Source organism: Crotalus tigris, unplaced genomic scaffold, assembly GCF_016545835.1.
Source record: "Crotalus tigris isolate CLP2741 ecotype Arizona unplaced genomic scaffold, ASM1654583v1 scf7180000022970.308977840:1548163, whole genome shotgun sequence".
Classification (NCBI taxonomy): Eukaryota; Metazoa; Chordata; class Lepidosauria; order Squamata; family Viperidae; genus Crotalus; species Crotalus tigris.
This window is the reverse complement of record NW_024099557.1, coordinates 2243827-2259431: the sequence shown is the minus strand read 5'-3', so window position 1 is coordinate 2259431 and position 15605 is coordinate 2243827. Positions and strand designations below refer to the sequence as shown.

Below are 15605 nucleotides of genomic sequence, written 5' to 3'. Positions count from 1 at the left end.
AGTAGCAAAGAAGAAGAAGAGGAATTTTCTTTCGAAAAAGCATCCTCTGTCTCGGAAGCTGGGAGTGGAGTGACTTTGGTTATGTTTAAAAGGGGGAAGCCATCTAAACCTGGGAAAGGGTCAGGAAGATGCCCAGCACCATTGTCTACCTACTGTTTCAGCATCCTGACTCTGTTGCCACGGAGACAGTGACCTAGATAAAGCCCCTCCCGGGGCTGAGAGGTCTTTTAAATGCATGGGAGGGGATCTCATATGGCAGACCAGGGTCCTTGGGAAAGAAAGTGGCCTGATTTTAACTTAGTTATCCAATATATCCAGGAGGGAAGTGGTCAGCCGGGATAGGCCTATGAAGCTGGAAAGGGGAGCCTAAAGCAAAAATTCACTTTTGTAGCTCTCCTCCAGCAGCTGATGCGTGTGGTCCTCAACTTGCAACCACAATTGGGGCCAGCTACTAAGCAAGGCAGTTAAGCGAGTCACACCACGTCGCTTTTTGTAAAGGTTGTTAAGCAAATCACTGCAGTTGTTAAGTGAATCACATGGCGGTTAAGCTGATCTAACTTCCCCAACTGACTTTGCATGTCGGGAGGAGAAAATGAAATTTATTTATTTATTTATTTAGAAAAATTTATACTGCCGCCTACTCGCACACGGCAAGGCTTAACACAGATACCTCAGCCAAATTAGCTAACATAGTCAAGTGCGTCAAAGGGAGGCTTAGCTGAGGATAAAGCCCACAGCTAACCCACATCGCTGGGTTGTTGCAAGAACAAAAATTCAGCACTGATGGGAAGTATTTTGTGTCCCCTCCCCTCCAAAGGACACACACCTGGAATACAGGGGAAAAAAAGGCCTGAAGACTTGCAAGGAAAACTTCTTTTTTTAGTTTTCTGTTTGTGGTTTCTGTTTGTTCCTTGGGCAATGAGAGGGGATGACTGAAATCAAGAGTGTTGTGTTGCATTTCTTTGTTGCATAATGGTCAATGAACTTGGTTCAATATGGGTGAATGCACCAGAGAGACAAAACTGGGGACAAGTCACCCTGGATCAGATCTAGCTAGGAGTTGACGCTGTCTTGATGACACATACAGTTAGTCCTCGGCTTAAGACCACAGTTGGAACCAGAATTTCCATTGCTAAGCAAAGCAAGTCTTAAGTGAGTCACATCCAATTTTGTTAACAATCTTTTTTTTTTGCCACAGCTGTTAAATGAATCACACGGTCGTTAATCAAATCCGGCTTCCCCCATTAACTTTGGCAGAAGCCAGCTGGGAAGGTCCCAAATAGCGATCATGTGACACACACACAGACACACACTCCAGGACGCTGCAACTCTCATAAATACATGCCAATTGCCAAATATCCGAATTCTTATTGTGACCGTGAGGGATGTTACAATAGTCGCAAGTATGAGGATCAAGTCGTAAACCAAAGAGCCGTTGTAATTTTGAACGGTCACTAAACAAATGGTTGTAAGTCGACTAACTGGGCTTGGACAATGACTAGTCAATTAATTGCTTGTCAGTCCAGTTGGTACAAGGTAAAAAGAACAGTGGATCTGTATGTCTATGGCAAGGGTCTTCAGACTTGGCCCATTTATGACTTGTGGACTTCAACTCCCAGAATTCCTCAGCCAGAGTGCCTGGCTGAGGAATTCTGGGAATTGAAGTCCACAAGACATAAAAGGGCCAAGTTTGAAGACCCCTGGTTTATGGAGATTCTCAGCCCATTCAGGTTATAGTTATCCCAAAGATGCTTTTTCATGAGGCAACTGGACTTGTGTTTTTTTGTGTTTTTTTTTTTGAAGACATTTCGGTTCTCACCCAACAGCTCTGACTGGATGGTGAGGAATGGGAGCATTTATACCAGGGGTCTTCAAACGTGGCCCTTTTATGACTTGTGGACTTCCACTCCCAGAATTCCTCAGCCAGTGTGCCTGGCTGAGGAATTCTGGGAGTTGAAGTCCACAAGTCATTAAAGGGCCATGTTTGAAGACCCCTGATTTATACAGTCAGAGCTGAAGAAGCTTCTTAGATGAGAAGCGAAATGTTTTCAAAGAAAAACAAGAAAGTCCCGTTGCCTCGTGAAAAAACATCCTTGGGAGTGGATCTGTATCCGGGAGCCCAATATAAAACCCACTTTTTCACCGCTGAGTGAGTGACCTGATTCCATCTCAACTCTTCCTTCTAACAACCTTCGTTTCTCTGTGTCCTTCCGCTTTTAGGCGACCGCTTGCGCCAGACGGAGAACCGCGCCACCCGTTGCAAAGTGGAACGCCTGCAGCTTTTGATGCAGCAAAAACGGCTGCGCCGGAAGGCAAGGAGGGACGCCCGGGCCCCTTACCACTGGCTGCCCAATCGAAAATCTGGCCGCAACAGCAGTGTTTCCAGTGAAGGCAGCCTTGATCTAGACTTCGAAGATTCAGTTTGGAAACCCGAAGTCAAAGCGGACATGAAATCCGAATTTGTCGTAGCATAAAAAATAATAAACCTTGAGTAGGGGGAAAATGGCATCTTTTGGGGTGGGCAGGGTGGGACAGGGAGTGTTGAGGAAAAAAAAAAGAATTGAAAGACCATTTAGTAGTAATAATAATAATAATACTTTTTTTTTTGGTCCGTGAGAGCAAAGCTTTTTGGGTGCTTGATTCTAACACAAGACTAGATGGCTGTGGATTGCGTTGCGTGGACCTCGTTTTCAGCTGCACCGAAGTGGATCAGCCCAGCCTTGGAACAGTATTTTCTATTTTCAAAAAAAAAAAACCTGTTCTGCTTTTATTTTAAGAACTGAAAGAGCTTGGGGGGCAAAAGCAGGCGAGCGAGAGACAATTTGGAAAGCAAGATGGCAAACACATTTCTTGGGGAGAGCTTCCTCTGATTTCAGAAAGAAGAATCTTCAATGGCTGCCTTAGAAAAAAACGTGTTCAGGAAAAGCCGGACCAGTCATGGATTGAATGGAGAGAGAGAGAGAGAAAAGAAAAGTTTAACCTTCTTACTTCCTAATTTTATTTTACCATTGGGGATCGGAGGGCCAAGAGGAAGGGGCGAACCAACCCAAAAGTTTGCATGGGCTGCTTCCTCCCCACCCGAGCATTGACAAAAGGGTGTGTGTTTGAAACTGGGAGGCAGGTTTGTCTCAGAATGCTTCCTCCTTTTTTTTTTTTTTTAAAAAAAAAAAGAATAATTGTTATTATTTTTTATTTGGGTGACTTTTGTGTAACGGGAAGCGCTGTGCATTCTTCAGACTAAGGGAGGGCCCCGACGGAGGGTGGGTGGGTCAAAAAAAGAAAGAAAAGAAATAAGGGTGTATGCTTGTGTGTGTGCGCACATGTCTATCTGTGTGTGTTTCTTTCCCTTCCTGGATATGTAGCATTTCTGAATTAATCTTGATCTGTCCAATCTCCTCTTAAGACCCCACTGGTCTCCCCCTATTCACTTCCAAGGATGTTTTCTGTCACGGGCACTTTAAAGAGGTGTGACTCGTGCGGGGGGGGGGGGGGGAGGAGAGTTTTGGAGGCAATTCTCAAACCATGGAGGAGTAAGGGGATATGGAGTGGGGGACACAGGGTAAAGAAATACTATATGCCCCCAGTTTGAGGGCTTCCTCTCTTCACATTGTACAACATGAATGCGAGATATGGAGGTTTTTTAAAAAACAATTCTGTGCATTAAAACATAAGAGGGGATTCTGATCTTGCCTGTTTTTTGTTTTTTTGTTGTTGTTTTAAAGAACCAACAAAATATGTTACAAGCTAGGCTGGGGAGAATAAGATTTAAAACCTACCATTCTGGAGCCCCTTTGGACAGCTAGAAAGCCGTCTTGTGATATTTCTGGGGTTTTTTTGCCAACTGCATACAAAAATCAGCCCTAATACTTGGCCCCTTGGTTCTCCCTGTGACAGAATTCTCACCTCCTTTCGTGTTTACCTCATCCATGTTGGGTAGCTGCTGAGAGAGTTTTCAATGCCTTTTTTTTTTAGCCCCTAAAAACGGCCTGCATCCTTGATCCTGCCTCCCATATCCTCCATGAAAAGACCCAGGCTTTCTGTCCATTCTCAGAGGCCATTTTGCCATGCACAGAAGTCCAAACTACACCCTCTGGTTACAGAGACCAAGTCCTTGTTCTCATCCAATTTTTGTTTTAATTTGTCTTTTTAGTTTTTAATTAATGGACACAAAAGTAATCTCTGGAAACTTAAATGCTAGGGTATTTTTGTTGTTGTTGCTGATTGACATTGATGATCTGAGCCAATAATTTTTCATAGGCAGTAGAAATTAGTTCTCATTTTTCTTCGCAGATCTAGCAACCACAAGTACGTTTGTGTATATGTGTGTATATGTGTGATGTTTGAGTTTCAAAGAAAAGACTGTGTGTGGAGAATAACTTGGGATCATCCATAGATCCAACTTTTGAAATAAGGATTTAATCTGCCAAGTCCATTTCTATGAAAACCTTATCATGGAGGGCCTAAGCATCTCTGGGTCATGATGTGAATATAAACACATGTTTATATAAAAAAAAAAAATCACAGTTCTCCCTGAAAATAGAATAGAATAGAATGGTGACTCAAAGCTGGATCTTTGGCAAATTATTTTTGACGGCCACATTTTGCATGAATTTCTTTCGAGGTCCCCCAGTCAATGAGGTTCCCCAACTTACAATAAACCTAGGCTTATGAGAAGAGAAAGTCACAATAACTTTGGTGTAGGTCTCTCTAAGAGCAAATAGGCAATTCCTGACTTGCTTTGTGATGCCCCTCTTAAGATGCTGGATTGCATTTTTCACAATTGATGAGGGATGAAACTAAGACAAGTTTTCCATCTCCTCTTTCTTTAAACATCTATTCTAGGTCCTTTTTAGTCCATCCATCTAGGCCAGCGGTTCTCAACCTTTCTAATGCCGCGACCCCATAATACAGTTCCCCATGTTGTGGTGACCCCCCAACCACTTATACATCACCGGGTGCCAGGGGCGTGGCCAAAGAAAAGGGGGAAAAATGGCGGACAGCCTTGTTTGGCGACCCTCGTGAAATGGTCGTTCAACCCCAAATGGGGTCCCGACCCACAGGTTGAGAACCACTGATCTAGGCAGGCTGAAGAGAAAGATAAGGACTCATTTTCTTTTTTTTATCAAGAGCTGGAAAGTGTCCCTTTCCCCCCCTTTCTTCAGCCTTCTGTTTCATTTTGAGTTTTCATTTAAGTTGTCCAAGTGGATTTTGCAAGCATTAAAACATCGGGAAAACCACACTGGGGGGGGGAAACCAGGCAGAGGTCCCTCTCCATTTATCATTTTGCTCTGACTGATCCACCATTTCTCCTCTCTTTATGCAAACCTTTTCCATAGTTCAGATGATCGGAGCAATCTTGGGGTACAGGAGAGAGACCCCCATCTCCATCCATGGCTACCTGCATCTTTGGCCTAGGAATTTGTAACACTACTAAGTACCCCATGTTAATTTTCCCCCTCCTTAAAAAAAAAAAGAGGCTAATCAAAACCAGAACAAATCTGTGAAGCAAATGTCTTTTTTTGGAGAGAGGCTTTCTTATCAATTACTGTACTCCACTATCTTCCCTCTTGTGCCAAATTTGCGCCTGCTCTTGAAATGATAAAGTTTTTCAGCGGTTGGTGCCTTAAAGCGCTGCTGAGATCAAGAGGCATTCTCAAAAAAAAAGGGGGGTCCTCTTGAAAGGTTGAAGCTGGGATATTCTCTGTTTTCTCCTTTTGGAGGAAAAATGCACAAAACTTTTTTGTAGCTCGGAAACACTCTTGCCTCTTCAAACAATGGGCCGTTCTGTGTCCATTACTTTTTGTTTTCCACCATCTATGAAATACAGAGATTTGTGATTAGAGACTAGTCAACTTTTTTGGCTGTCTTAAGAAGTTTATCAAAAGTTTAATTAAACTTGGTTTTGAAGTTCACCACTCAGATTTATTGGGGGGGGAAATAGGGTACCCAAGATAGTAGGGGGCAAACTTTGCATTGGAATTTGGCTACGATTTTTGCAGCATTTTATGGTTAGAAGTCAGGTTGAAGATGGGCCTTCTCTCCTTTGTAGATTAATGATAATTCCAGAAACTTCTTAAAAGGAAAACTAAGGTCCTGTAGAGAATGGAAAGTCACATGTTACTCTCCAGATGTGCTGGCCAGCTGCTCCAGTGAGAGGTGCAGCAACACATCTGGATGGATCCAACACATTTGGATGATTGAAGTGTTGGGGAGAGCTCATCCAAATAAGATTGTAAAACTAATTTTGGGGTGCCTGCAAGATGGTGTCAGGTTGTTGCTTCCAAATAACTCCATTTATATTTCTCTATGTTGGTCCCCCCAACCTTGTGTTTAGCAAAAATCCAGGGTAGCCCCTTCATCTCATCTTTTGCTTGTATGTTAAGACAATTGCACAGCTCTTCACCTTCCCCACCCTCTGAGGTCACACAAAATTTGCATCTCTTCCTGGAACTTTCTTGCCAACTAAGGGAAGTGGGCAACCGCCCCCCCTCTGGTCAAATTGTGTCATTACACTTCCTCTTTTCTTTCCCCTAGATGTGAAATTTCCTTTGTATGTGATGCTGTAGCGGGATTTTTTTTTTTAAGTTTTTAAAATGTTTTTTTAAGTTGTGTATTTAAATGTACTACTTTTTTGTATGGTGTGTGAATATATATATATTCTTACTTCCTGCCCCTCCCCACTTCATCCATTTTTTTCCCTACTTGTCACCTGGGGGAGGGGTCAGCTTTTTTTTCGCCCCATTGCTGAACATTTAGGTAGCAGCAAAAATGAATCCCAGAAGCATTATTTAAAAAATAATAATAAAGATCCTCCTGTATGTGTGATTTGAAAGAATGTGGGGGAGGGGGTGCGAGGAGAAAACACATAACTTGTTTTATCACCTCATTTAAGTTACCTGTATTAAAAAAAAGAAACTTTTAAAATGATTTAAAAAATAATAAACACAAAATAAAGATTGCTTGAGCCACATTTCGGTTGCAGCCTAAATAATTCTCTTTCATTTTGGTATGGAATTAAACTGTCCGGGCAAGAGAAGGAAAGATCCTTTTAAGCTCCAGCTGTTTTGCAGTGGTATGGTTTGTTCACAAACACACAGGCATAAATGTGCGTGAGACAATGTGCCTCATTTCCAGTTTTCTCCCCAGGGGTATGCATGAGGAAGGCATATCTGACCTGGAAACAAATTTCCTTTCCTACGAATTGCTCCCTGATGCTTCGGATAGCAATGATTTATGTTTGTTTTTTTATTATTTATATCCCATCTTTATTATTTTTATAAATAACTCAAGGTAGGAAAAATAACCTTCCTCTGATTTTCCCCATAACAGCCCTTTGCGATGAGATAGGTTGAGAGAGAGTGATGGTACAGTCATTCAGTTGGCTTTCATGCCTAAGACGGGACTAGAACTCACTGTCTCCTGGTGATTCACCCAAAGTCACCCAGCCGGCTTTCATGCCTAAGGTGGGACTAGAACTCACTGTCTCCTGGTGATTCACCCAAAGTCACCCAGCCGGCTTTCGTGCCTAAGACGGGACTAGAACTCACTGTCTCCTGGTGATTCACCCAAAATCACCCAGCCGGCTTTCGTGCCTAAGACGGGACTAGAACTCACTGTCTCCTGGTGATTCACCCAAAATCACCCAGCCGGCTTTCGTGCCTAAGACGGGACTAGAACTCACTGTCTCCTGGTGATTCACCCAAAGTCACCCAGCCGGCTTTCGTGCCTAAGACGGGACTAGAACTCACTGTCTCCTGGTGATTCACCCAAAATCACCCAGCTGGCTTTCATGCCTAAGACGGGACTAGAACTTCTTGTGGAAAATGCAAGGACTCTTACGAATTCCAGAGGGTTTTAGCAGAGAGATTTATTGCACAGATTCAAAAGCAATAGCAACTAGCAATTCTGAACCCCAGAGGGCGGGTTCAGACTTCAGTTTTATACTTTCCTTTTCTCAGGAACAAAGGAATACACATTGAAATACACATTGTAATACATTAAGTTTGTTTCTCACGGGTATATAATGGAGAGAGTTTGCTACATTATATAATAATAGTAGTAGTAGTAGTAAAGTTGGAAGGGACCTTGGAGGTCATCTAGTCCATACATTGTATCCAAGTGCAATGCGCATTAGGTTAGTCACATACTACTAACAGCATTTTTCCAGTAATTATGCAGACACATCATTATTCTAATGATTCTTCATTATTCCACATTAAACTCACAGTCTCCTGGTGATTCACCCAAAGTCACCCAGATGGCTTTCATGCCTAAGATGGACTCAGGGTCTCCTAGTGATTGCCCAAAGTCACCCAACCAGCTTTCATGCCTAAGATGGGACTAGAATTCATCATCTCCTGGTGATTCACCCAAAGTCACCCCTTTCATGCTTAAGGAGGGTCTAGAAGTCACCATCTCCTGATGATTGGCCCAAAGTTATCGAGCTGGTCTCCATGCCTCAGGAGGAACTAGACCAGTGGTTCTCAACCTTTTTAATGTCACGACCCCCAACCGGTCGTAAGTCGAGGACTACTCAACTGGTGCAGCACTGTTTGCAGAATGGGACTTTTGGCAGGCTCAGCAGGGCAGAGACAGCCTGGACAATTCCTATTGAATTTTGAAAGCCAATAGAATTAGACTCTATTCAAGAGAATCTATTCTATTGGCTTTCAAAAGCTAATAGAATAAAAGGGAGTAGCACAGCTAAGGAAAAGGGGGAAAAAATGGCGGACTGCGTTGTTTGGCGACCCCCGTGAAATGGTCGTTCGACCCCAAATGGGGTCCCGACCCACAGGTTGAAAACCACTGAACTAGAATGACTGTTTCCCTGTTTCTAGCCTGGTGCCTTCGTCACCGGACCAAACTAGCTCTAATTTCCAATATATTTGTAATGTCCAACTAATGTTTGAAATGGGAGCACTGGCGTTTTAGACTTTGGCCTGGACTCAGAATGGAAGTCTTGTGATTTTCGCATTTGATGGCTGAAATTATAGATCCCTCTGGAGATCTTCCTTGAGGCCAAGTAAATATACTTCCTTCTGGTCCTCACATTGTGTTTAATAGTGTGTTGCCCATACTAAAATGTCCTATTTTGATGAGCAAACTTGCTGCTCTTGCGTTGTTTATGTGGGGTAAATTCAGGACAGTGACTGATGGATTACTGCCCATCCTTTCCTTCCTGGTCCATGTCATTGACCAGCAGCCCAGTCTGGCTCCTGAATATCTGGTGGGGGAACCCTTAATTGGTCATGGGTTGATTTTGGCCTTAATTTTCCTTATTGGCCACATCCTCGTCCGGAACGGGACTATCGGTCCTCCAGGAGAGTGATGGGCCTAGCACAGTGATGGCAAACCTTTTAGAGACCGAGTGCCCAAAAACTGCCTCCACCCCTGCTTTGCCCCATCCCACCTGCCCACGGGGCCACTCACTGCCTCCACGGCCCGTCGCAGATTGCCCAGGTGGTCCAGCAGCACCATGGTGGCCACGCCCTCCACCCGCACGCTGCAGCATCAACTGCGTGTGAGGACGGAGTCTTGTCCCCGCTGCCTGGCTGTGCTGCTCTGCAAGGGCCGCGCTCGGGAGTGACTCTCCTCCAGGGGGGCTACTGGTGAGGAGGGGGCCACAGGGGGAGGCAGGGCTGGGGCCATAGAGTGCATGCCCACAGAGAGGGCTCTGAGTGCCGCCTCTGGCACGCGTGCCATAGGTTCGCCACCACTGGCCTAGCAAGACAAATCCCAAGCATCAAAGAAAAGGTGCTTCAGAAAAATATCGTGGAACCTGCTAGCAACAGATCTACCAGGGGTCTATCGGGTTTCTTCTTGCAGGAGACAAAGGTGATTCCAGAAAAAATATGTTTCCCTCTTGTCCTTTTTGAAATACCAATGTTTTCTACTCAACTGATCACTCAGCTGGAGAAATATCTTCCTGCTGTGACTTCCTTCTCTTTCTCCATTAGAACTGATGGGGACAGGTGTGAATCCAGGGACTTGTGCACTACTGGAAAGTGACACTTGCCTTGGACCACTACCTCCTCCTCCTCTCTTCCTTTTCCTCCTCCTTCTCCCTTCCTCTTCCTCCTTCTCCCCTCCTCCTCCTCCTCCTCTTCTCCTTCTCCTCCCCTCCTTTTTTCCTTCTCCTCCTCCTCTCTTCCTTTTCCTCCTCCTTCTCCCTTCCTCTTCCTCCTTCTCCCCTCCTCCTCCTCCTCCTCTTCTCCTTCTCCTCCCCTCCTTTTTTCCTTCTCCTCCTCCTCTCTTCCTTTTCCTCCTCCTTCTCCCCTCCTCCTCTTCTCCTCCTCCCCTCTTCTTTTCCTTCTCCTCCTCTTCTCTTTCTCCTCCCTTCCTCTTTTCCTTCTCCTCCTCTTCTCTTCCTTTTCCTCCTCTCCTCTTTTCCTCCTCCTCCTCTCTTCCTTTTCCTCCTCCCCTCCTTCTCCTCTCCTTCTCCTCCCTTTTCCTTCTCCTCCTCCTCTCTTCCTTTTCCTCCTCCTCCTCCCCTCCTCCTTCTCTTCTCCTCCTCCTCCTCCTCCTCCTCCTCCTCCTCTCTTCCTTTTCCTCCTCCTCCTCCTTTTCCTTCTCCTCCCCTCTTCCTCCTCCTCTTCTCCTCCTCCCCTCCCCCTCCTCTTCCTTCTCCTCCTCTCTTCCTTTTCCTCTTCTCCTCCTCCCCTCCTCCTCCTTCTCTTCTCCTCCTCCTCCTCCTTCTCCCCCTCCCTCTTCCTTTTCCTCCTCCTCCTTTTCTCCTCCTTTTCCTTCTCCTTCTCCCCTCCCCCTCCTCTTCCTTTTCCTTCTCCTCCTCTTCCCCTTCTTTTTCTCTTCCCCTTTCTCCTCCTCCCCCTTTCCTCCCCCTCCTCCTCCTCCTCCTGCTCCCTCCCCTCTTCTCTTTCTACATTTCTCCTTTTATGACTCTGCTGCCGCATGCAGCCTTTTCCCCTGCTAACCTTTGCATTGCACAACCCTGTTAAGCTTTGGCTTCCCTGTTGGACGTCATGCTCTGGGACTGTTTCTCCCTCTGTTTCCTGAGGGAGGATGGAAATGAGGCAAAGGCCAATTAAAATCAGGCGAAAGGAGATTTCTCTTGCGGTGGTTTCCTAAGGACATTAGCCATTAGTGATTCCTGGAATGAAATCTCTCTGGTTGTTCCCCTCTCCTCAAAGATTGGTGTGATCGCACCCCCAGTTTAAAAAAAAAAAATAGAAGAGAGAATACTCAGGAAATTACGGGGCAGAGCTATTTCTAGGCTTTAGATCTGTGGCAGGGTAAAATAAAGTTGTAGAACGTGATGAAGACCGTTCTCCTCCTCCAAGGCGAAGTTCAGCTTTGGGCTCTTTCTCAAATACAAGTTTCTAGTCCAGTGGTTCTCAACCTGTGGGTCGGGACCCCATTTGGGGTCGAACGACCATTTCACGGGGGTTGCCAAACAACGCAGTCCACCATTTTTTCCCCCCTTTTCCTTAGCTGTGCTACTCCCTTTTATTCTATTGGCTTTTGAAAGCCAATAGAATAGACTCTTTTGAATAGAGTCTAATTCTATTGGCTTTCAAAAGCCAATAGGAATTGTCCAGGCTGTCTCTGCCCTGCTGAGCCCGCCAAAAGTCCCATTCTGCAAACGGTGCTGCACCAGTTGAGTAGTCCTCGACTTACGACCGGTTGGGGGTCGCGGCATTAAAAAGGTTGAGAACCACTGTTCTAGTCCATAATGTTTCTCCAATTACTCCAAGCTGGAATAATTTTAGATAAGATCTCAGCTGCCCTTGTAGAAACAGAAGCCCGGAAACAGAGCTCCCTTCCAGTCAAGCAGCTTGGAATTTCTCTATTTTTCTTTAAGCTCCCCTGGGATCGTTTCAGGCTGCCTGGAAAGGCCTGTTTACATGTTAACATAGCAAGTCACTGGCAAAGCACTGGAGGCTGGACCCCCCTGGCCTGCTTGGTTCCACCCTTTCGAGTAAAAAACCTTTGCAGTCCCAATAAAGGAGAATATTTGTCGTTCAGTGTTGTTGAAATGAGGGCGCCTTGGTGTTCTCTGAGCTTGGCTGTTTTCTTGCAGATGTTTTCATCACCCAAACTAGGTAACATCATCAGTTACTAACACTGATGATGTTACCTAGTTTGGGACATGAAACATCTTCAAGAAAACAAGCAAGCTCAGAGAACACTTAATACCACTTTACAACGCCTTGGTAAGGTCACACCTGGAATACTGCATCCAGTTTTGGTCACCATGATGTAAAAAAGATGTTGAGACTCAAAAAGTGCAGAGAAGAGCAACAAAGATGATCAGGGGACTGAAGGCTAAAACATATAAGGAAATGCTGCTGGAATTGGGCACATCTAGTTTAATGAAGAGAAGGACGAGGGGGGACATGAAAGCAGTGTTCCAATATCTCAGGGGCTGCCCCAAAGAAGAGGGAGTCAAGCTATTCTCCAAACAGCCTGAAGGCAGGACAAGAAGCAATGGATGGAAACCAATCAAGGAGAGAAGCAACCTACAACTAAGGAGAAACTTCCTGACAGTTAGAACAATTAACCAGTGGAACAACCTGCCTCAAGAAGCAGTAAATGCTCCAACACTGGAAGTTTTTAAGAAGAGACTGGACAGCCATTTGTCTGAAATGGTATAGGGCAGCGGTGGCAAACCTATGGCATGCATGCCAGAGACGGCACTCGGAGCCCTCTCTGTGGGCACATGTGCTGTTGCCCCACCCCCCCTTCCCCCACGGCCCCCTTCTTACCAGCAGCCCCCACAGAGGAGAGTCGCTCCCAGCGCAGCCCACACGGAGCAGCGCAGCCAAGCACATGGAGCCGGGCAGTTGGGACAAGACTCCGCCCTTGCACTCCATTACACACAGATGATGCTGCAGGGTGTGGGCAGAGGGCATGGCCAGTATGCCACTGCTGGGCCACCTGGGCGATCTGCGGTGGGCCGTGGAGGCGGTGAGTGGCCCTGTGGGCTGGCAGGGCGGGGGCAGAGCAGCCTGGGGGTGGGGGCAGAGCAGGGCGGGAGTGGTTTTGGGGCACTTGGTCTCTAAAAGGTTCGCCATCACTGGTATAGGGTTTCCTGCCTGAGCAGGGGGTTGGACTAGATGACCTCCGTCCCTTCCAACTTTTTATTATTATTATTATTATTATTATTATTATTATTATTATTACTACTATTATTATGGATCATCGCACAGTCAGCCAGATGTTCAGACTGGATTTGGCATTTTGTCTACCTATCGAGTCCTTACCCAGGACCTGGGATAGGCAGATGTGGATGTTTGATGGTATTACAGATATCGTCGCAGGATGGAAGCAGTTCCTAGTAAGGCCGCCTTTTGCAATTGACTATTAGAGAATTTGTCAATGCCAATGGTGTTCAAGTGGTGCTCCAGTTGTTTTGGGATTGCATCCAAGGTGCCTATTACTATTGGTACTACCCTTGCTTTCTATTTCTATTTGTAGGTCTTTATATTTTGTTGTTGTTGTTGTTGTTGTTGTTATTACTATTATTATTATTATTATTATTATTATTATTATTATTATTATTATACAACTAAGCTCAGAGAGCACCAAGTATCCCTCACCTCTGGAGTCTCCTCTACACACACAAAAACCCGAAGGGAAAAAAAAACCTTTGCCAGGAGGGAAAACTCCACCGCCTTCCAACATTCTGAGGTTTGCACGACAGCAGTTTTGCTGCTGGGTTTTTTTATCTAATTAAACCAGGCTGCCAGGAAGGGGAAAACAAGAGGATGAGGGAGGCCCCTCCGCGGATTCCTACCAAACGGGGAAATGGCGTTACTTACATGCCCAGGAAGCAAGCATAACAGTCTCATAATTACTTTTCCGGGTCTGCTGAAAGAAAAAACAAAAAAACAAGCACATCAGGGATGGAGCTGAACTTTCCCCCCGAGGCATGTCCACCCATCATCTGATCCCAGGAGTAGAGACGGTCTCATCTTGCAACACCAGAAACTTCCTTGGGAGATCTGTCAAGGCAGGGGAACTGGGCTGAACTTGACCACTGTTTTTTTTTTTTTTTTTAAATGCAAATAAAACTTAGCATTCTGTGTTAATGCAGATCATTCTAGGTCAGTGATGGCGAACCTTTTAGAGACCGACTGCCCCAAAACTGGGCCCGCCCTGCTCCACTCCGCCTGCCTGCAGGGCCACTCACCAATTCTGTGGTACTGTCCATCAGGAGGGTGGGACACTCTGCACATGCTCTTGAGAGGCTCAGTTGCTAAGAATCTCCCCCCCCTCCCATGCTACAGTATTGGGCCAGATGAGGACTGCTGGCTGTCAAAATCAAAAGGATGCTAATAGGACAGTGATGGCGAACCTTTTAGAGACCGAGTGCCTAAAAAATGGCCCCGCCTCCTGCTCCACCCCCTTCCCCGCCCCGCCCGCCCACAGGGCCACTCACTGCCTCCAGGGCCCACCGCAGATCACCCAGGAAGCCCAGCAGCACCATGGCGGCCAGGCCCTCTCCCCGCACCCTGCAGCATCAACTGTGCGGGATGGGGCATGAGGGCAGAGTCTTCTCTACAATGCCTGGCTGCCATGTCCTTGGCTGCGCTGCTCCGCGTGGGCCATGCTCGGGGGCGACTCTCCTCCAGGGGGGCTGCTGGTGAGGAGGGGGTCATGGAGGAGGCGAGGCTGGGGCAACGGCACGTGTGCTGACAGAGAGGGCTCCGAGTGCCGCCTCTGGCACCCGTGCCATAGGTTCGCCACCACTGTTCTAGGTTAATAAACCAATCGGGGTTAGCAAGCCATTGATTAGCCCAACAAGTAAACCTGGACAATTTTTAGTTTCACTGGTTGGCAAGAAAGAGCTGTCCGTCATCTGCTCTCCAATCTCCAGATTTTTGATTGATGGATTCCATGCGCTCAAGTTGTTTTTGATCCCTAGACTTTTTCCAGTACTTAAAACCACAGCTAAGCCCCGAATTTTTGTTGCTAAGTGAGACAGTTGTTGTTGAGTTTTGCCCTCTTTTGCGACTTTTCCTTGCCGCAGTTGTTAAATGGGATCACTGAAGTTTCTGTGTAAGTAGAGCTTCTGACAAACTTACCACTCTTCTGTTCCTGTAAATTAAGTCATCTTAACTAGTGGTGTCCAAAATGGAGGCCTTGTTCTCTGCCCTCTGGAACAGCATCTCCAGAGGTTTGCATGAAGTCCACCTTCCTATTGGCCCAGAACAATGTTTCCCAATCTAATGGCTGGCTGGGGTATTCTGGGAGTTGAAGTCCACCCATCTTAAAATAGTCAAGGTTGGGCCTAGAAATTTGATAAGGATAAGATAAGATAACCTTTATTGACATTTTTTTACTGTGGGCACAACGGCACACATCAAAAATGAAATTTAGTTGCCTGCTCTCAAAGGGAAACACATACACGACACACACTTAAACATACTATGTACAACATATGTATAGACCCACACCTCTACATATACATAGCAAATAAATATTAAATACTGTCCATCTTGAATATATAACAGAAAGAGGAAGCTTGAGAGTTCGCAAGGTTAATGCTGTATGGAATGAAACTATGGCTGAATCTGGATGTTCTGCTAGGGATACCACGAAGCCCCCTCCTCCCAAAAGGTAACAAGGTTGTGAAGAGGATGTGT

At 45.8% G+C, this 15605-nt stretch overlaps 1 protein-coding gene across 4 annotated transcripts in view; it reads left to right on the top strand.

The window, feature by feature from the left end:
• Nucleotides 1-2510, top strand: part of MIDN (midnolin) — a 43870-nt gene extending 41360 nt beyond the window's left edge. For all 4 annotated transcript variants that reach the window (XM_039319283.1, XM_039319280.1, XM_039319281.1 and 1 more), the window contains one exon: nt 2221-2510. In XM_039319283.1, the coding sequence (XP_039175217.1) occupies nt 2221-2474 (254 nt within the window). In that variant the 3' untranslated portion in view covers nt 2475-2510. The remainder of the gene's footprint in view (nt 1-2220) is intronic.
• The last annotated feature ends 13095 nt before the right edge of the window (nt 2511-15605 follow it).